The 22,476-nt window shown below is 49.3% G+C and overlaps 1 protein-coding gene across 2 annotated transcripts; it reads left to right on the top strand.

The window, feature by feature from the left end:
- Positions 1 to 34: 34 nt before the first annotated feature.
- ttbk1a (tau tubulin kinase 1a) lies at positions 35 to 22,297 on the top strand. Of its 2 annotated transcripts, XM_068750662.1 has the most exons (17): positions 35 to 395; positions 1,635 to 1,688; positions 5,807 to 5,965; positions 6,619 to 6,766; positions 6,837 to 6,910; positions 7,109 to 7,249; positions 7,459 to 7,563; positions 9,497 to 9,562; positions 9,666 to 9,758; positions 10,121 to 10,246; positions 10,311 to 10,465; positions 10,586 to 10,790; positions 10,870 to 11,042; positions 11,108 to 11,448; positions 11,659 to 11,840; positions 19,864 to 21,146; positions 21,226 to 22,297. In XM_068750662.1, exons 2-17 carry the CDS (start codon positions 1,686 to 1,688, stop codon positions 21,587 to 21,589), a joined length of 3,618 nt encoding a protein of 1,205 aa, XP_068606763.1. In that variant the 5' UTR covers positions 35 to 395; positions 1,635 to 1,685; the 3' UTR covers positions 21,590 to 22,297. The 2 variants fall into 2 exon arrangements, with proteins under 2 accessions (XP_068606763.1, XP_068606764.1); XM_068750663.1 differs by lacking the exons at positions 35 to 395; positions 1,635 to 1,688; positions 5,807 to 5,965; ... (1 more) ...; positions 6,837 to 6,910; positions 7,109 to 7,249 and adding an exon at positions 8,200 to 8,321 and having other exon boundaries at positions 7,554 to 7,563.
- Positions 22,298 to 22,476: the final 179 nt, after the last annotated feature.

Here is a 22,476-nt window from a genome sequence, read left to right as displayed (position 1 = left end):
GGCCCGCCTCGGTCTCTCTACCGGATCCGGTCCAGGAGGAGAAGGTTCGGTCCCCGTTCTCCACCCTACCCCGTCTCCTCGGCTGCAGGAGCGTGGACCCGGATGAGGACCCGGAGGAGGACCCGGTCCCGGACATCAGAGGAGGGGGTTTCAACCGGGACGTAAATCCCTTTTTGTGGACCCGGTTTCAGCAGCGGGACCCGGTCCGACGGGACACTTGTTTTCCCATCAATATTTTCTTGGGGGGGGGGGGCGTTGATGGTGGTTTAGGCCCGGACCTGGACCCGGACCCAGAAGAAGGAACGGTGGGGTATCTGGACCAGGACGTTCTGGGCCGACATAAAATCCCAGATGAAGATTCCCAAAAGGCGGAAGAGGAGCGGACGGTGCGCCAGGTAGGCCCGACCCGGCCCGGCCCGGTCCGGTCCGGCCCGGCCCGGACCGGACCGGACCGGTCCACGGAGCAGTGGGTGTGTGTCCCGCAGTGATGCGTGAACAGAATGATTGTGTGTCTGTCGGAACGGGATGAGGCCCGACCCGGCCCGACCCGACCCGGTCCGACCCGGCCCGGTCCGGCCCGGTCCGGCCCGGTCCGGCCCGGTCCGGTCCGGGTTGCGTCTCTGGGATCATGTTTCATTCATGACTCGGGTCACTCCGGGCCAGTTTATTGATCAGCAGGATGCGATGCTGCGCATGCGCACGGAGGACCCATGACTGTGCACTGCAGAGAAAAGATTCAATATGGGCGATGCAGCGAGGGGGGGGGGGCACGAGCCCGGGACCAGGGCGGAAGTGCGTCACTGCAACGCTTGAAGGCGGAAATACGGAGTTTAATTTGAGCAAATTCCACTTAATTTAAACGAGAACGAGGAAAGTATGACGTCACGTTTTGTTGGCATTTTAATTTTTCACACGTTCATTCTTTATTTTGATTTGCAGTCAGTTATTTTTCAAGCAATAAATAATTTCATTTAGAGACTCTCCGCTAGCATTCGTGTGGCGTCGGGCGTACGGGGCTAAACGAAATGCTGCCAACAACGCCGCTTTAGGACCTTCAACCTAAAGATCCATTCTGTGTCCCTTTGGTTCCTCGTTCTAGCAGGTTCCCCACCCACAGGTCCGCTCAGTGAAAACCAGCACGGCGGTTAATAACCCAAAATATTTATTTAAGACTCTAAAAACGTCCTTAAAAACACTCTACAAACAAAACCGACAAATGAAAAGGAGAGACGAGCAGCGACAGTCTACGGGGGGAAAACACAAACGGGGGAGGGGAAGCACCTATATACGCCCCCCCCCAATCACAGGTGCTCCCTCCCACACCTGCCTGCCTAATTACATCTCATCCGGTTACATTCGGCTAAATTAAACACTAAAAACAAAGAATTATGTCGACTCCTCGTTATATATGAATATAATTATTTTAAATCTGTTCAGGCATGCTAATGCTATGCTAGCGTGATTGAACTTGGTGATCAAGTGATCAGAAACAGTTCAGTTCCTGTTCAAAGGAGATCTGAGGAACCTGTCCGCTATGCCCCGCCCCCTTGTGATGTCACAACTCTGTGTGTGTGTGTGTGCGTGCGCGTGAACAGCTGGTGTCTCTTAACTGTGCCCTCTGTTTTGGCTCGTAGGCTGACACAGGATTTGTTGTAAACCGTCAGGTTTTCCAGGAGCTCAGAACTATGGTGAGCTCTGATTGGATCACAAATGGAATGATGCAATCCTGGCTTCTGGCAGAACCCCGCCCACCCCCCCGTCACTGATTACCAGATTTGTAGGTGCAGAAGAAGAAGTCAGCGGTTTGACGCTGGAGGATGTTCGACTGAAGGCGGCGCTGGACCACAGAGTTTCACACTGTTACACATTCTACTGTACTGCAGTACTACTACATGATACTACTAGTATGTGTTTGCAGACCATTATATAGGTGATATACAACAAAGCTAACGTTATAGCATCACACCACCTCATTCTGCAGTCGTGATGCTGTCCTTTTCCTCACAGTCACAGTTCATAGAACAACATACATGTAGCATGTAGCATGACGGCTGCTACGGGACAACATACATGTAGCATGTAGCATGACGGCTGCTACGGGACAACATACATGTAGCATGTAGCATGACGGCTGCTATGGGACAACATACATGTAGCATGACGGCTGCTATAGAACAACATACATGTAGCATGACGGCTGCTATTGAACAACATACATGTAGCATGACGGCTGCTACGGGACAACATACATGTAGCATGATGGCTGCTACGGGACAACATACATGTAGCATGTAGCATGACGGCTGCTATAGAACAACATACATGTAGCATGACGGCTGCTATAGAACAACATACATGTAGCATGACGGCTGCTACGGGACAACATACATGTAGCATGACAGCTGCTACGGGACAACATACATGTAGCATGTAGCATGACGGCTGCTATAGAACAACATACATGTAGCATGTACTATGACGGCTGCTACGGGACAACATACATACATGTAGCATGACGGCTGCTATAGAACAACATACATGTAGCATGACGGCTGCTACGGGACAACATACATGTAGCATGATGGCTGCTACGGGACAACATACATGTAGCATGTAGCATGACAGCTGCTATAGAACAACATACATGTAGCATGTACTATGACGGCTGCTATAGAACAACATACATGTAGCATGACGGCTGCTACGGGACAACATACATGTAGCATGACGGCTGCTATAGAACAACATACATGTAGCATGACGGCTGCTATTGAACAACATACATGTAGCATGACGGCTGCTACGGGACAACATACATGTAGCATGATGGCTGCTACGGGACAACATACATGTAGCATGTAGCATGACGGCTGCTATAGAACAACATACATGTAGCATGACGGCTGCTATGGAACAACATACATGTAGCATGACGGCTGCTATGGAACAACATACATGTAGCATGTACTATGACGGCTGCTACGGGACAACATACATGTAGCATGACGGCTGCTACGGGACAACATACATGTAGCATGACAGCTGCTACGGGACAACATACATGTAGCATGTAGCATGACGGCTGCTATAGAACAACATACATGTAGCATGTACTATGACGGCTGCTACGGGACAACATACATACATGTAGCATGACGGCTGCTATAGAACAACATACATGTAGCATGACGGCTGCTACGGGACAACATACATGTAGCATGATGGCTGCTACGGGACAACATACATGTAGCATGTAGCATGACGGCTGCTATAGAACAACATACATGTAGCATGTACTATGACGGCTGCTATAGAACAACATACATGTAGCATGACGGCTGCTACGGGACAACATACATGTAGCATGACGGCTGCTATAGAACAACATACATGTAGCATGACGGCTGCTATTGAACAACATACATGTAGCATGACGGCTGCTACGGGACAACATACATGTAGCATGATGGCTGCTACGGGACAACATACATGTAGCATGTAGCATGACGGCTGCTATAGAACAACATACATGTAGCATGACGGCTGCTATGGAACAACATACATGTAGCATGTACTATGACGGCTGCTACGGGACAACATACATGTAGCATGACGGCTGCTACGGGACAACATACATGTAGCATGACAGCTGCTACGGGACAACATACATGTAGCATGTAGCATGACGGCTGCTATAGAGCAACATACATGTAGCATGACGGCTGCTACGGGACAACATACATGTAGCATGATGGCTGCTACGGGACAACATACATGTAGCATGTAGCATGACGGCTGCTATAGAACAACATACATGTAGCATGTACTATGACGGCTGCTACGGGACAACATACATGTAGCATGTAGCATGACGGCTGCTATGGGACAACATACATGTAGCATGACGGCTGCTACAGGACAACATACATGTAGCATGTAGCATGACGGCTGCTACAGGACAACATACATGTAGCATGACGGCTGCCATAGAACATGCATGTAGCATGACGGCTGCTATAGAACAACATACATGTAGCATGACGGCTGCTATAGAACATACATGTAGCATGACGGCTGCTACGGGACAACATACATGTAGCATGACGGCTGCTATAGAACAACATGCATGTAGCATGACGGCTGCTATAGAACAACATACATGTAGCATGTAGCATGACAGCTGCTACGGGACAACATACATGTAGCATGACGGCTGCTATAGAACAACATGCATGTAGCATGACGGCTGCTATAGAACAACATACATGTAGCATGACGGCTGCTATAGAACAACATACATGTAGCATGTAGCATGACGGCTGCTACACGGAAGATACAACGCTAAATAAAAACAAATTGCTCCAAGCTGACTACAAAATGAGCAGGTTTAATCCACTCTGATTGGTTGATGGTCTGATGCGGTGCAGTCAGGTGTACTCTGTGGTCCCGCCCCCTGCAGTGTCAGAGTGTCTCCCAGCTGATGATGATGATGTGCTGCTGGGTTACAGCCGCATCACTGCAGGTGCAGAGAAGCCTCCCCCGGTCCCCCCGGTCCCCCCGGGCCCCCCGGTCCCCTGTGGGATCTGGTCTGACTGGAAACACGGCGCCTCAGCTCTGCATGCACTGGCCTTGCATGCAGAAAGCATGTTTGGATTGACATGCATCGCTATGGAAACATCATGGCGGCCGCATTCTTCCGACTGAGGAGGGCGCTGCAGATACTTGTTGACAGGTTACCACAGCAACACTATCGGGGGCCCATCCCTGCGGAGGAGGGTCAGCGGGTGATTATTGGGATGGTTGTCATTGATGACCCTCTACAGGAAACAACTTTATTGCAGAAATGTAAAACTGCGGACGACTTCCTGGAGTCGACTGCACGTAACAGTGACTCTGGCTGCTAGTCTAATGCTAAGCTAGGCTAATCACGAACATTCAACCTGAATGTCAAACTGTTGAATAATTAACATTGATTTGCGTTTCATTAGCACAGCGCTAATCAGGACTGATGATGCATGCTAACGCTTTTATTTAGAGGTGGACTTGATAAAGGTATAAATATCAGGCGCTAGCATCACCTGTGGGTTACATCACAGTCCGCACTGACGTGTCCTTTAGGTGGGCTAACACTGTTAGCTCAAGAAAGGCTTTTTCAAACGACTGAAGGCTAAAGACTTAGCATACCCTTGCTACATTTCCTTTCTTGTATGATGACATCATACAGTCGATGAAATGATTAAATGCTGCAGCCGGTTCAGACCAGTCTGGGACCGTCTGAGGCCTGGATCATGTTCTTCAGGTGTTAGGAGACGTTCTTCTTCAGGTGTTAGGAGACGTTCTTCTTCAGGTGTTTGCTGACTGTTCTTCAGGTGTTTGCTGACTGTTCTTCTTCAGGTGTTAGGAGACGTTCTTCTTCAGGTGTTTGCTGACTGTTCTTCTTCAGGTGTTAGGAGACGTTCTTCTTCAGGTGTTTGCTGACTGTTCTTCTTCAGGTGTTAGGAGACGTTCTTCTTCACCTGCTGGAGTTTGTAGGTGAGCAGATGACGACTGTGCAGTAATAGTTTGAACTGGTTGGATAGTTTCTGGTCATTGATTGGTTGAGTCTCTGCAGTGAGGGTGAGGATGAGTTCGGCTGCCCCCCCCCCCCCCCCCCACTGGCCTGTGCCTGATCAGCTGAGGAATGGCTTCTCTTGGCCGCCGGCGTCCTCTGATGCCTGTCCCGCTGTCGCTGTGGTGGGACTGGGGGGGCTCCCAGCACCGTACGGGGGTCCAGGTCCTGACCGTGTCCCCCCTCCCCCCCCCCCAGATAAATGGCTCGTTTAAGTTGGGAGCTGCTCGAGTTCTGTCCGGCTGGCAGATGCAGTGTCTAGTCCCCGGTCTCCAGGACAACGGCAACATGAACGGGACGTCCGAGCAGGTGGACATCCTGCCGCCAAACTGCATGGTCAAAGACCGATGGAAAGTGGTGAGTCAATAAGCCCCGCCTTCATCAGGAAGTCTTGATTTCCTTCTTCGACTGGACGATTTCAAACATTTTCTCTGGAAATATTCCACAAATCCGGAATGAAAAAAAATCTCATTCATTCTATATTTATTCTAGATATTATTCTATAATAAATTCTATATTTAAAATCACTGCTGCAGCTGCTTTGATCCGCAAATAAGGAGGTAAGTAACGTAGCTCCTGTCTGAGCCAATCACGTCGCAGTGTGGAGCCCACGCACACACACGCACACAGACATGCACACGCACACACACACACACACGCACACAGACATGCACACACGCACTAGTAGCTGTAGTTCTCAGAAGATCCCACACAAACTAAGCCAAAGTGCAGTCAGTATCTAAAAATGAAAACCTCCTGTCTCTGTTAAACGTTGCGGGAGAGGAAGAGGAAGAGGAAGAGGAGGGTCTGCAGCTTCCAGCAGCACCAACATTTATCACAAACACACAGGGCTAAGTCCCGCTGGTGTTAGTAGCCTGAAGCTAACGGCTAACGGCGACCCTGTAGAAATGTAATGTAAACATGACTCCAGCTCCCGATGCTTCACGTCCACGTCTGCTGACGGCCTGTCCTGCTTCCTGTCCTGCTTCCTGTCCTGCTTCCTGTCCCAGCTGAAGAAGATAGGCGGCGGCGGGTTCGGGGAGATCTACGAGGCCCTGGACCTGCTGACCCGGGAGAACGTGGCACTGAAGGTGGAGTCGGCCCAGCAGCCCAAACAGGTGCTGAAGATGGAGGTGGCGGTACTGAAGAAGCTGCAAGGTGAGGCGGCGGCGGTCTGCTCGGGCTCACGGACCTCTGATCGACCTGATTGATCTTCTGTCTTCTCCAGGTAAAAACCACGTATGTAAATTCATCGGCTGCGGGAGGAATGATAAGTTCAACTACGTGGTGATGCAGCTCCAGGTGAGTTCCATTGTGCTTTTATTGTGAAGGACTGAGTCAGGTTGTCACTTTGATCTGTTGCGAGGGTCTCTGGCAAAGCATCATGGGAGCTGTAGTTGTTGACGTGCAGCCAGCATCCGGTGCTTGAGCTGTAGACCAATCCACCGGTAGGTTTGTGTGTCCTGGCGTGTGATTGGACGCTCATCCGTGTGGTTGCAGGGCCGTAACCTGGCCGACCTGCGGAGGAGTCAGCCCCGGGGAACCTTCACCATGAGCACCACTCTGCGCCTCGGGAAGCAGATCCTGGAGTCCATCGAAGCCATCCACTCCGTGGGCTTCCTGCACCGCGACATCAAACCGGTACCGCCGACGCAGCTAGCTTAAACAACATGGCCAAGCCCGCCAACGTGCTAGCTCCTAGCAATAGCTGTCCTCAGCAGGCTAGCTTGGTAGCATTAGTTGTATTCACCCTGCTAGCATTTAGCATTCGTTGTTTTCAGCAGGCCATCAGAGTCTAACTTATTAGCTTTAGCTAAGTCCTTAGCTTCTGTGTTGTTTTGTTCCAACAGTCGAACTTCGCAATGGGCCGTCTTCCGTCCACCTACAGGAAGTGCTACATGCTGGATTTCGGGCTGGCCCGGCAGTACACCAACACCACCGGAGAGGTCCGGCCGGTAAGAAACTTTATTGACAATATTGACTGGTACCAGGTCTAGTAGTACCAGTACCAGGTGTAATAGTACTGGTACCAGGTCTAGTAGTACTGGTACCAGGTCTAGTAGTACCAGTACCAGGTGTAATAGTACCGGTACCAGGTCTAGTAGTACTGGTACCAGGTCTAGTAGTACCAGTACCAGGTGTAATAGTACCGGTACCAGGTGTTATAAGCCACGCTACTGACACAGTTAGCGACTAGCTTAGCATAGCAACTAGCAGTTAAAGTGATGGATATTTACCCCGGGAGGCGGAGCTAGTAGAGAAGGATTATTGGTATTGATTTGTAACTAATCAGCCGAGTTGTTCATTGCTGAGTCAACGCCTTTAGATCAGGTGTGCTGTCAGGTGCAGGAAGCACCCAAGTTCAATGCGAACGGGTCCACACAGGTGGGCGGCACCGCCACAGGTTCCTTTGAAGCCTCAGGCGGGACGGATCAAGCTTTTATTCCAGATTTAACTTTTGAGCCCCAAAGCAAATGTTATTTATTATTATTATTTATTCTCGGCTTTCATGATGTTCATCTTTTCTTATGATTTCTGTCATGTGAAATTTGAGTTTTCATTTTCCAGTCTTCTTTTTGTTTTTCTTCCAGTTCCTTTGGACTTATGATTTTGATGTTCATGCCTCCTCCGTCATCTCCATGGTTACGCAGGGATGGGAGTGGTTTCTATAGCGACAGGATCACCGGCCGACACCTGAAGTATAGATTATATGGTATAGCGATTGGCAAATTGAACACACTGACGTGTTGATAAAACTTTATTAACACATGTTACAGCTTCCATAAGTTAGTTCAATAGAGGGGTTTGTCCTCTTCGCAGCGGTATCCCACAATGCAACAGCGCCGGCCCTATTCGTAGCCTGGGCGGGGTCGGATCGGTGGACTCTCTTTCGTTCACGCTTCTGTTCTGCTGCTTCCCCGCCCAGAAACAACGTCAGAACGCGATAAAGGCTCTTGTGTTCTCTCCCACCGCCATTGTGACGGTTTATAATAGCACACGTAGTCGGCTTCATCGCTGGATGAACGATCAACAACACGGCGAGGGTAAATAGCCTACAAGTATGGCCGCCCGCAATGCATTTAGAAAAGGACGAACGCCTCTATCGATCTCATACTGATATAAACTACTAGCTACCAGCTAACATGTTACTGAGCAGCTAAAATGTTACATAGCATCTGATCCAGTGCTTATTATCTTACATCTATCTAACCAGCTAGTAGCTAACAGCTTAGTCAGTAGCTAGTAGCTAACATCTTAGTCAGTAGCTAGTAGCTAACAGCTTAGTCAGTAGCTAGTAGCTAACATCTTAGTCAGTAGCTCTTAGTCAGTAGCTAGTAGCTAACAGCTTAGTCAGTAGCTAGTAGCTAACAGCTTAGTCAGTAGCTAGTAGCTAACAGCTTAGTCAGTAGCTAGTAGCTAACAGCTTAGTCAGTAGCTAGTAGCTAACAGCTTAGTCAGTAGCTAGTAGCTAACATCTTAGTCAGTAGCTCTTAGTCAGTAGCTAGTAGCTAACAGCTTAGTCAGTAGCTAGTAGCTAACAGCTTAGTCAGTAGCTAGTAGCTAACAGCTTAGTCAGTAGCTAGTAGCTAACAGCTTAGTCAGTAGCTAGTAGCTAACAACTTTCCTGCATGTACTTTAACATCTTAGCCATGGGTTATCAGTGGTTCAGTCACTTCCTGATGCTTCCAAATAGGGATGCTGCTGACCACACCTCCTCCAACCTGACCACACCCCTTTAGCAACAACACTAACAAGCAGCACAGAAGGTGTTGTGGATTGGCTCTCGCTTAGTTGAAAACAAGACAAACGAAAGGTGTGCTGTCTCCGTTTTCTCGTTTCATTGCGTTTGACCTCTAACCCCGTCTTCTAACCTCTTCTTGGGTTCAGCCGCGGACCGTGGCAGGGTTCAGAGGGACGGTCCGATACGCTTCAGTCAACGCTCACAAAAACAAGGTCAGTGCAGCGGCTGAGGCTAGCAGCCAAAGCTAGCAACCGAGGCTAGCAGCCACGTGTCTTCAGTCCTTAATGATGATGTATGATTGTTGTGTTCCCTCAGGAAATGGGTCGCCATGACGATTTGTGGTCATTGTTTTACATGTTGGTGGAGTTTGCCGTTGGTCAGTTGCCATGGCGAAAGATCAAAGACAAGGTATGGCTATTAAGTGCTTTTTCTGCTGCTGCTATAGACTCTGGATTTATTTATATTATTTTTAAACTCCTGGATTTATCAGGACTGGATTAAAAATATAAGTTGTTTCCTGGCCCACTAACCTGCTGACAAACCAACCAATCAACACACAGCTGGGCGGAGCTTAGGTTTTATGGTTCTAGTTTTCGCAGGAACATCAGATCAGGTCGAGCCGAGTCCCGGTGGACTCCACACAGGTTGGGTTTGGTGTCGACCCGTGGTCCAAGTCATCGCCTCCTTTGGGTTGTTAAAGTAAATCGGTTTGATTGAAACGTATTTCTCGTCTGAAGCCTGTTAACCGATCATCAGAACTTGTTTTCCAGGAGCAAGTGGGTCAGATTAAGGAGCGCTACGACCACCGGATGCTGCTCAAACACATGCCTTCAGAGTTCAACGTCTTCCTGGACCACGTCCTGGCTCTGGACTACTACACCAAACCAGACTACCAGGTAAACCCCGGCAGGCGGCCCCCGCCGGCGCCGGCGCCGTCTCATGCGTTCTTGTCCTGTGCAGCTGCTCATGTCGGTGTTTGAGAACAGCATGAAGGAGCGAATCATCACCGAGAACGAGCCTTTCGACTGGGAGAAGGGAGGAAGTGATGTCACGCTGTCGACCAGTGGCTCCGCCCAACCGCAGCACAACACCCGGCCTACGGCCGCCATGGTGGGGTAAGAGAACAGGAGACAGGCCACGCCTTCACTCAGGGCGAATCAGATCGTCAATGGTTACGGCCTTTAGCGCTAACCGTTATTCTGGAGCGGGTCTGACCGAGTCTCCGGATCGCCTAGGGCCATCCTGACCCCGGTTCCTGGAGATCTCCAGCGGGAGAACACCGACGATGTTCTGCAGGACGAGCATCTCAGTGATCAGGAGAATGCCCCCCCGGCCCCGTCCAGTCGCCCTCCGGGGTCTGAGACCGGAGACCCGCAGCCGGGGGAGGCCTGGGAGGACACGGACTTCAACCGCAACAGACTCAGGATCAGCCTCAGCAAGGTTTCACTGGAGGGTTTGTGATGGAGGAATATTTACATCAGACAGGAAACCTTTCATTTCTAGTCCTGTCCATCCCCAGGGCGGTCAGGAGGAGGAGGCGGGGCGTGGGGCGTGTCCTGTCTCGCCGGGGCAAGGTGGGGCCCCGGAGTCCCCGACAGGTCCGGGTCGGTCCTTACGATATCGCCGAGTCAACAGCCCCGAATCGGACCGCCTGTCTGCTGCTGAGGGTCGAGCTGACGCCTTCGGACAGAGGTGAGACCCGCAAGGGCCGCGAGGGGGACCGGGGTCACGTCCCATCGTTTCCGTCTGTCCTCCAGGTCTAGGATGGACATCCTCGGCTCTCCGTCTCGCCACATCTACTCTTCCCAGCCAGCTCAGATGCTGTCAGTCGACCCCGGATGCCGTGGCGACCGTCAGGTCAGCGGCCGTCAGGAGGTGTCGGTGGCGTCCGGAGACCAGGAGGCGCACAGCAACGCCTTTATCCGCTCCGTCCCGCTGGCCGAGGAGGAGGACTTCGACAGCAAAGAGTGGGTGATCATCGACAAAGAGGCAGAACTACGAGACTTCCAGCCAACCACATCAGGAACCACTGACGAGGAGCCTGAGGAGCTCCGCCCCCTGGAGGAGCAGGAGGAGAGAAGGAGGCTCAGGGCAGGAGGTCGGTGCCTTTTATGGTTGTTTCTTAAAATGAAGAGTGATAAATGGTTTCGGTCAGACCCAGTTGGGACCCTGACCCTGTGTCTCTCGTCCCTTGTCTTCTGGGGAGACAATTAGAAAATGGAAGACGTACCAGGCCTTTATTTTGAAGGAGCTGAATACCAACGCCTTAGCCGCTACCAAAACTAGCCTACAGTTTATCTTCCTGCAGGAGGGGAGCTGGTGGTCCGTCCAAAGACCCACACCAGAGACAGTAGCCGGGGGATGCTAACGCTAACAGAGGAGGAGGCATCGAAGAGAAGTGGCGGTAGCCCCGCCCAGTCACCCTGTCACTCGTTACCATCGGGACGCCCTCGCCGGAGGGAGTCGGAGCCCAATGGACCCCAAAGGCCGGTAAGAACCTCAGCCAGTCAGTCATTGGCTCTCCTCGGACAGGAAGTGGACTGCTGCTTCAAACGTATAGGAATGACATCATCACGAAGCGCTACGCAGCAGCTGCTGCACTCCCTGTCCTGTCCTGCAGGGGGATGCAGAATTACTGTCTGAAGGTGAAACCAGTGGACGTCTCTTCTCATGTTGTTAGCATGAGCGGTAGCTGTTAGCATGCTGTGGTAGTTGCTCAATATGTTTGTAAAAGGTGTTCAGATGTGTTGGATGAGTACTGTTGTAGCTAACAAAGCTAGCTAGGTGTGCTTTGTTGTGGTGCTGTTTTACTGTCCAGCTGTGTGGGCGGGGCTAATGCATTGTACAATGTATTTAGACTGGTTTATTATTGTAAAAGGGCGAATGGGAAGCAGTAGCACTGTGATGTCATCAGCAGGGGACACTGGGAGAAACGCAACAAACCGCATGAATGTCAAGTGTTAGCACGGAGCTAGCATGGAGCTAGCATGGAGAAGGAGACGAGTTTAAAACACCAGAAGAAGAAGAGACTAGTTTAAACAGTGAAGAAGAGACTAGTTTAAACAGTGAAGAAGAGACTAGTTTAAACAGTGAAGAAGAGACTAGTTTAAACAGTGAAGAAGAGGAGACTAGTTTAAACAGTGAAGAAGAAGAGACTAGTTTAAACAGTGAAGAAGAGACTAGTTTAAACAATGAAGAAGAGACTAGTTTAAACAGTGAAGAAGAGACTAGTTTAAACAGTGAAGAAGAGGAGACTAGTTTAAACAGTGAAGAAGAAGAGACTAGTTTAAACAGTGAAGAAGAGACTAGTTTAAACAGTGAAGAAGAGACTAGTTTAAACAGTGAAGAAGAGGAGACTAGTTTAAACAGTGAAGAAGAAGAGACTAGTTTAAACAGTGAAGAAGAAGAGACTAGTTTAAACAGTGAAGAAGAGACTAGTTTAAACAGTGAAGAAGAAGAGACTAGTTTAAACAGTGAAGAAGAAGAGACTAGTTTAAACAGTGAAGAAGAAGAGACTAGTTTAAACAGTGAAGAAGAAGAGACTAGTTTAAACAGTGAAGAAGAGACTAGTTTAAACAGTGAAGAAGAAGAGACTAGTGTAAAAAGTGAAGAAGAAGAGACTAGTTTAAACAGTGAAGAAGAGACTAGTTTAAACAGTGAAGAAGAAGAGACTAGTTTAAACAGTGAAGAAGAAGAGACTAGTTTAAACAGTGAAGAAGAAGAGACTAGTTTAAACAGTGAAGAAGAAGAGACTAGTTTAAACAGTGAAGAAGAAGAGACTAGTTTAAACAGTGAAGAAGAGGAGACTAGTTTAAACAGTGAAGAAGAGACTAGTTTAAACAGTGAAGAAGAAGAGACTAGTTTAAACAGTGAAGAAGAGACTAGTTTAAACAGTGAAGAAGAGACTAGTTTAAACAGTGAAGAAGAAGAGACTAGTTTAAACAGTGAAGAAGAGACTAGTTTAAACAGTGAAGAAGAGACTAGTTTAAACAGTGAAGAAGAAGAGACTAGTTTAAACAGTGAAGAAGAAGAGACTAGTTTAAACAGTGAAGAAGAGACTAGTTTAAACAGTGAAGAAGAGACTAGTTTAAACAGTGAAGAAGAGACTAGTTTAAACAGTGAAGAAGAGACTAGTTTATGCTCAGAACCTCTGTTGGTGCTTTGGGTCGGAGATGGGAGGACAGTTTGGGTTCTGAAGGTTCTGTTCATGTATTTATGAATGTGGGCGGGGCCTGGCTGTCCTCAGATCAGTTCTAGATCTAGATTGGGTTCCCCACGGGCCTGTTCTAAGGACGTTACCTTGTTGATTCGTCATTATTGTGAGAAACCAATAACATCGAGAAAAGTAATTGATTATCTAATAGGAGCTAAACCGATTAAACGAAAGCTATTTCAGTGTTGATCAAACCGGTGACCCAGGAAGCCTCTCAGCTTCATGTGGATCCAGGTGTCTCACCTGTCATGATGATGTCATCGCTGTACGACATCAGCAACGTGGTGCAACACATTTATCCTACCGTCAGTGAACGCAACCAAAAACATCAATATGATCAGGAATGTATTGATCCGTAAGAAATAAATGAATTATTTCTCCAGATCATGAAACTGATCGATGAAAAAAATGCCCTGAATATATAAAAATGTGTTTTTAATCATTTCAAATACATCGTAGCTCAATAAGACAAAGATAAACCCTTACTAACTGATTTGTTATCAATAATCATTAAAGCTGATAAACATTTGATCACCCAATAATTCTGACAGATTTACACAAACTGTGAAACGCGGAACAGCGTTGAGGACCGAACCTGATGAATAAAGGAGTTAGAGCCCCCCCCCCCCCCCCCCGAGGTTTGACGTCATGCCGATCAGCGATTGGAAGAAAAGAACATAAAGCCGGTTCACGAGGTTTAATCCCCAGAGGTTTAATCTCCAGAGGTTTAATATCCAGAGGTTTAATCCCCAGAGGTTTAATCTCCAGAGGTTTAATCCCCAGAGGTTTAATCCCGAGGTTTAATCTCCAGAGGTTTAATCCCCAGAGGTTTAATCTCCAGAGGTTTAATCCCCAGAGGTTTAATCTCCAGAGGTTTAATCCCCAGAGGTTTAATCTCCAGAGGTTTAATCCCCAGAGGTTTAATCTCCAGAGGTTTAATCCCCAGAGGTTTAATCTCCAGAGGTTTAATCCCCAGAGGTTTAATCTCCAGAGGTTTAATCCCCAGAGGTTTAATCTCCAGAGGTTTAATCCCCAGAGGTTTAATCTCCAGAGGCTTAATCCCCAGAGGTTTAATCTCCAGAGGTTTAATCCCCAGAGGTTTAATCTCCAGAGGTTTAATCCCCAGAGGTTTAATCTCCAGAGGTTTAATCCCCAGAGGTTTAATCTCCAGAGGCTTAATCCCCAGAGGTTTAATCCCCAGAGGTTTAATCCCCAGAGGTTACATCATTCTGGCCTGTTTAGCGTGAACATTTTACAGGTGAACAACGAATCCATCCCCCGGGGAGTCTGATCTCATTTTCCTCTGGTGATCCTCCATCTCTTTTCTTTGCTCCTTTCTTCATCGGTTCCTTTCGGTTCTTCATCTTTTCGCCGATTCGTCCGGGTTGGTCCTCGGCGGCTGCTGTCCAGAGGCTGGACGTTATGACATCATCAGCGGCGTGTCACTTCATTGTTTTTGGTGCACAAATGGGATTTTAGTCAAATCTTACTTTGGCCATCCGGCGGCGACCACGGGACGGCCATTTTGTTTTTCTGCCCCTCCTCCACACGCCGACCGTCGCTTTAAACGTACAGTTTACAGTTTGACACGCCCGAGGAGAAAAGAGCGAGGGTGCCGGTGGGACCACAGAAGAAGAAATAAAGTGATGTTTTGGGGTAAGCACAGTTTAGGAACTGTTCTCTCACTTCCTCTTCCTCTTCCTTCTGTCCACGTGCTTCCTGTTTGGTTTCCCCCCGCCGTGTGTTCTGTGTTTCTTTCTGCATCGTTTGTCCGGGCTCAGATGTTAGCGGCCGACCTCCCGGTGAGAGTAGAACCAAACAGAACCTTCAGAACACCTGGACTCTCAATTGGACTGAATATAAAAAACAATCAGACAAGGAGTCAGAAGAGGGGCGTGTCCTGTTGGTCACATGTGATGTCATCAGAGCGAGGAGAAGAAGAGGCGGGTCTACAGATTCACGTTAATTAAAAACACCTCTTTATGGGGACTCAAAGTGTTAGCCGTAGCATCTCCCTAAGCTCCGCCCCTCAGTGACCAGCCAGCTTCAGACGTGTGAGAGAGCCAATCAGCTCTCTCCTGTCTGACGTTAGCGGTAGGACCATTCATGTATTTGTCCAAAGTCTTTTCCTTCTCATTAACCCCTCCCCCTCCTTCTCTCTGATTGGTCTGTTTACAGCTGGAACCGCGGCCCAATCAGCTGAGGAGGCTGGCCTCCTACGTCTTCTCCTCCTCCACCCTAGAGACTGAAAACTATCCCCACGGAGGAGGAGGAGCTAGCTTCATCCAGAGGAGCCGCTCGGCTGAGAGCAGCCCCGCCCACATCACCGCCGCCTCGGTGCGCCGGCGCCACGCCAGCACCCTGCTGGCGCCCGGCAGCCCGCGCAGCAGACACTCGGTTCTGAACGTGTCCAGGACGCAGCTGCAGCAGATGTTAGCCAAACTCATGAACAAGAACAGCAGCTGAGAGCCACGAGCAGAACCCGCTAGGATCAGCTGGACACGCCCCCAACCACACCTCAATGTCCAGGTGTGATAGAGAAACGTCCCCTAGCGGCTCGACGAGTCCGAAGGGGCGGAGTCTGGACCTCCATCAACCCCCCCAGAAGAATCAGACTCTAGTGTTCCACGCACGCACACGCACACACACACGCACGCACACACACACACTCCCTCCTTGATGCTGCTTCCTGTCTGACTTTGGTTCCTGGATGACGCCTCAGAGGATCGGGGGAGGACTTGCGCCCCCTGGTGGCTTCACACTCCACAACAAGCCATGTGACTGGCCCCCAGCAGCACCTGTGAATTAGCCCCACCCACTCTTTTCCAAGTGAAGACGACAGGAATCTCCTGGCAATAAACTGCAACTCCCTGAAACCCGACGCTGCACAAGCCGGTCCGAAGGAGGCGGGGCCTCACCAGACTGTTATTGTTATCTGTCCAGCCCCAGAACCAGAACCAGAACGATAGAACCTCAGACCATTCATTAAAGCAGTGTGAACTTTCTCTGTGAAGTGTTTCTGTTTCCACGGCTCAGCGGCGCAAAAATGTCACTAAATCAGTGAAAAACTACAAAAATACATGCGTACAAGGTTTCAAAAAACTACAAACGTATACAACTTCAAGATGACAACATAGAACAAACACAAAACGTTTAAAAAAATCAAAAGTAAAAACTTTCACCCCACAGAAAGATATTGTTGCTGAATGTATTTTTTATTTCTATCTCTTGGCCTTCATACTCAGCAGCCAATAGAGAAGCCTGTGTTCAGTGATTGGTCAGTGTCCTCGCGTGGAGGCGGAGCTCCAAGCCCGTGGGTGGAGACAGTTTGCTGGTTGGTGTTCTTTCGTTGCTTGCTCCTCAGAGGATGAACAGTTGTTGTCTTCTGTGTTGATGAAACATTGGACTCGTCACTGCCCTCTAATGGGCGTGTCAGGGGTGTGGTCATGGTTGGGAGAGCGTTGTCTCATTGGCAGGTCGACCCGGTGCCACTAGCGCCGCTTTGTGTGGGTGGCGATGACATCACGGGTTCAGGCGGCCATGTTTGTCCCTGCTGCTTCCCGGTTAACTCGTTTATCCAGTCGTCTTATCCCGGGATCGCCGTGGCACTTTATGACTGACAGCTTTGGGGCGGGGCCTCACTGATGCAAACACACATGCAATAAGTGAAATGTAAATGTTTGGGGATGTTCTCAAATCCTCTCCTCGCTTTTTAGGTTCATGTCCGCCCTTCTGGACGGCGATATAATGGCTGCAAGTTGCTTATTCTAAACAATGAGCTAGGATGTTAGCTTAGCCCTTAGCATCGTGGAGTCGGTAATGTGTGGATCCATTTTTAGGTTCTTGGTGGCTCAGACCTCTGATCAGCTGCTGGAGCATCGGAGACGTCTTCTAAGAATTTATGTAGAAGAAGAAATTATTTCCTATCATCAAAACAGCCAGCAGCAAGAACAGGAAGCATTTCAGGCTCCACCCATCCTTAAAGGAACAGCTCACGCAATGATAGCTTAGCATCTACGGCGAGAGGCTTGAAAAAGGTGAGAATAATACGTTTTCAACTAAATAAGGGAGAGGACCTAAAAGGATGAGCGTCCCACATGCAGAGTTCCCGTCAGTCATTTGTTCTCATGTGCCTGTACATGCTAATGCTTTTAGCATAGGCACTGCAGTACCTGCTAAAAAGAGCATACAAATAGTTATTTTTATTTTTTTTATAGTAAATAATGGGCTTTTTTTCAGATCACATATTTCTTTAGCTAGTTTTGGGTCTGCACCGTGAGCTGTCGTTGCTAACGTCCTATAGCAGCAGTGCTGTTTGTGAGCACCTCTACAATCTGGCTGCATTCAGCTAGCTAGGCTAGGACAGCCATGTCCAACCGGTCACTTTCTAAATGTGTCAGAGGGCTACATTAACGAGATATGCACCACGCCCACGCTTCATTTTATTGCGTAATTCTACTCATGTTAGCTGTTGAATGATCTTCAGATATGATGCTAAAACTGCATATTTGATATGTTAGTGCAGATCTTAATGGATTACAGGGCGATATTGTTCTGATAACAAAATGTCTGTAGAGGTTGTTTCCATGTTAGCTTTGTTAGCTTGTATGTCACATTTTCCACATTCGTTTGGAGCTTACGTATCACTAATAGCTAATTCAGATCTTTCTAGAAATCTCAAATCTGAAAAGCAGGAACTGCTAGCTTGGCTCTGAGTAGCTAGCATGCCAGTTAGCAGTGCGTTCTATGGTCATTGTTGATTGCACGGTAAACACAGAGTTCAAACCAACAGCCCCGTTATGAGTCCAAGACTTTGGGTTACTGTATTCATGTGCTGCTTGTATTAGCTTTGATGCTAATTGGTACATAAAGTGAGAAAGAAAAATCTACATTTGAGAAAACAACAGTTGAAATTGTTGGATTTTGTCTCAATGTAAACTCCAATTTAACAATGCTAATATTTTTAGCATAATACTACATTCTGCTAAGCTTAATGCATTTTTATAGGGCTAATACTTTTAAGTAGTAGCTCTGATGATGACTGCTGCTGGAGTTTGTCATTATTACATTTCTATTTCCACACTTGCCTAAATAGGATAATATGTTGACATTGTTGAAGGTAGCTAGCTAGTATTTTTAGCATGCTTCTTGTCTCAGCTAAGCTAGGCTCATGTAATTTTAAAGGGTCACAGAAGTGAAGTTGCGTCACTTATTTTCCTTTTCCCCCACACCTGTCAGCATAATTTGTTTTGTCTTGGTGCTATGCTAACTAGCATCTGATTCTGAGGGTGACACAATAACAAATGTGTCCTAATGTTTCTGAATGTTCCTTTGAAGTTTTGCAATAAGATCAGAGATTGTGTTTCGAGGAAAAGGGCCGATGCAGTCGTGAGTGTACGATACCTTTTTTCTCACTGATTGTAGAATTTACACTTCAAGCATGAATTGTAAAGTTTTTTATATCACACCCTGGCTGTAGAGATTCATTCGGTATTATTCTCTAATAGCATGGTAATAAGCGGGGTTTACTATGTACACATGTATGTTACATGGACACACTTGAAAACCACCCGATATCTAAAGATAAACATGCGATGCATTTTTTTGTGCCTTTTATATTGATGTATGTAAATCTAGACAATCTTGAAAAGCTTGTGTGAAACCGAAATTACATTAAAATGGTTTTGGGAGCTAACGTCAGTGATTGCTGTCTTTCTCAGGAGACGTGCTGTTAGCACTGAGCTGCTAATGCTAGTTATGACATGACAATGGAGATGTTCTAGTTTTGACACTAGCTGATATTAGCTAATGTTAGCTCATAGCATTTGATCATAAATATCTGCTTTAGAAAATGAGATTTATCAAATTAATAAAATAAAACATTTAAAACTGAGGCTCAATTCTTGATTTTTTTTCAGTTACAGTAAATAAATGTTAGCATTTCATGCCAACTTGCTAGCTGCTGACATGATGCGCTACATGTATGTTTGCATGACGTAATAACCCTCTCCTTGTTGTATGTTAATGGGGGTCGTCCTACGATCGAGAGGTTGGCGGTTCTATTCCCGGCTCTGGCTAATTGTTGTTGTGTCCTCCTTACTTCACTCACTGGGTGAATGTCAGTGAACGGTGGTCAGGAGGGCTGACGGTGCCCCGGGGCAGCTGTACCTGCCCCGGGGCACCTGTGGCTACAATAGTAGCTTCACCAGCACCGAGTGTGGCGTGAGTGAATAAAGCATGCGCCTTAGAGCGCTTCGCTTGGTTCTGTCCCAGTAACGGATGCTGTTGCGTGTCCTCCAGGTGTTTCCTCTGATGGGGGACGGATCCACGTCACCGACCTCCCCGGATTACAGGACAAAAGGCCAGAGCGACCAGAAGGAGCATTTCCATTTCCTCCCTCAACTCCAGTCCAAGAGAGTCCAGGTCATGCTAACGGGCACCTTGCCTCAGCGGCGGACCTATGCCACTCCAGAGGAGGACGCCCCAGAACCTCCCGGGCCCAAGGACGACGACGTCACCAAGAGCGAGTCCAACAGCGAGGTGAGCCAGAGGAGCAGCCAGGAGGCCGCGCCTTCAACGCTCATGGCCGAGGACCAGAGGGCACAGAGGGAGCCCGCTTCCGCTGCAGACGTGGACCCTGACCTGGAGGACGCGTCCAGAACCCTCGTTCTCTTCTCGCCCGGAGACACTCGGAAGTCTCCGTCTGGCGGTGACCAGCTTCTCGAGGGTGAGCTGGCCACACCGTGTGGCGTCCCGTCACGCCTGGGTGGCGAGTCTGAGACGGGCCGCTTGTCCCCGGCGCTCCGCTCGGACCTGAGGCCGTCCCCTCCCGTTGCTCCCGCCTCGCCGCCCTTCACCAAAGTCGAGCGCACCTTCATCCACATCGCAGAGACGTCTCACCTCAACGTCATGTCCTCCAGCGGTCACTCGGCCAAAGACGACCAGGACGTCCCGAAGGACTTAGTGGTCGAGGACGAGCAGGGGGGGGCACCAGCAGGGGAGGGGGGTCCTGAGGAATTGGTGGTCCACTGTCTGGAGCCTGTTCCAGAGGACACCCTACGGGCTCAGAAACAGCCCCCGTCCAGCAAAGAACCTCGAGAAGTCCACACACCTGGACCAGAACTACCGTCGACCACAAAGCCCAGGATCCGAAGCCGAATCCCAGTCCTCGTCTCTGAAGAGGACTCGGGTTCAGAGCGGTCCACGTCCCTCTCGGCACGCGCTCGGCTTCAGCAGAGGACCAAGCAGCTGGACCTGGCCCGCCTCCTGGTCCAGAAGCAGCAGGGCCGCTGGATGAGGAGGAGGGTGCCATCTGGGACGTCTTCGTCGGTATCCTCTGGGGACGATGAGCGCCGGAAGGCCTCTGAAACTCTGTCCACCGCCGGTTCAGAGGAGGACACGCACACCTTGGATGAATCCAGGAGAAGCTTCCGTCTCAAGCCGACTGAGGAGGAGGTCTCCAAGGAGTCCAGGAGCCGGATCCCGAGGCCCATTACCCCCCTAAAGAGGCCTCCGGTCGCTGCGTCTCCTGTCCTCGTGTCAGACATGAAGACCAGGAAGGGAGCTCCGCCTGTCCTCAATGGGTAAACGTCCCTTTCTGTCTTCTCGTCTCAAGGTCGGGTCTAAACAAATAACGCCTTTAATTTCTTCTTCTGTCCACAGGAAGCAGAAAACCGGTCTCAGCGCTCAGCGGAAAGACAACCCCGTCCTGCCGAGGTCCTCCTCCTCGTGTCCTCGCCCCTCTGCTGCCCCCGCCCCATCGGGTAGCCCCAGAATGCCCCTACGGATCCTGTTCGGAACCCGACGCAGCCTTAGCTCCACCCACTGCAGGACTGATAGCCCCTCCCCTCAGAGACACCCCCTTTCAGTTCGAGCCCCAACGGTCCCCGTGCTGCCGCCCCGGACTACAACGACCATGCGGCGCAGCGCTTCACAGGAAGCCGCCGCCGCCGCGAGCGTGCCTGCCAGGAAGCTGAAGGCGACGGGGGGGCGGTACGCCAGGGAGAAGGCCACGCCCACCAGATAATACAAGAACACTCAACGCTGAACATGGAGGGGTTTAAAAACACGACGACTTCGACCGCAGGCCATTAAAAACACAGAATGAGAATGAAGACGGAATGAGGACGTCTCAATGTTTCTCCAGAACCAGGTTCAGGCCCCCTGCCACTGGCCCCGCCCCCTGCCTGCATCACTGCATGGTGAAGTATATTGCATACCTGTAGAGGGGAAATGACCTTTAAACTACGCCACTGCTACTGGGAGGACTGGTGTGAATGCAGTTTGTTAACCAGAACCTGAACCCATGGCTAACGTAGGTCGGCTGGTGGCTCCGCCCCCCTCATGGTGACGGTGGCCCTCTGACCTTGGGGACTTTTATTTTGCTGAACTGTATATAAGAATCGTTTTTATTTTTGTCCTGCCAGCAGACTGGAAAACCGCCCCCGTTCCCCCGTTGGCTCGACGCTTGTGTTGTATGCATGAGAAAACAGGGTGACCCCCAGGCCGGGAAGGGACCCGACCCCCCAGGCCGGGAAGGGACCCGACCCCCCAGGCCGGGTCCCGGACCCGACCGCCCGGCGGAGATGTGAACTGAAGTTCTGGTCATGTGGAAGGTGTCGTGATTTCCATTAAACGCTCCCAAACCCAACCTGTCCCAGACCCAGACTTTGTGCTGCACCTCCCATTCAGACCCGGTTTAGACCCGGTTTAGACCCGGTTCGGACCCGGTCTAACTGACATTTGATTGGATAAATCATGTTACAGGAAGAATTCTGCAAATATATATATTTATATACACAATTATGTAATACTCGTTTATTAGCAGTAGTAAGACTACTATTATTATCATTATAACTCGTTTGGGGACGTAGTTCCTCTGTTTGGCCACCAGGCGGCAGCGATGACCTACCT

The sequence above is a fragment of the Brachionichthys hirsutus genome, chromosome 17, assembly GCF_040956055.1.
Source record: "Brachionichthys hirsutus isolate HB-005 chromosome 17, CSIRO-AGI_Bhir_v1, whole genome shotgun sequence".
Classification (NCBI taxonomy): domain Eukaryota; kingdom Metazoa; phylum Chordata; class Actinopteri; order Lophiiformes; family Brachionichthyidae; genus Brachionichthys; species Brachionichthys hirsutus.
The sequence above is the reverse complement of the archived record's forward strand: the minus strand, read 5'-3'. Positions and strand labels throughout refer to the sequence as shown.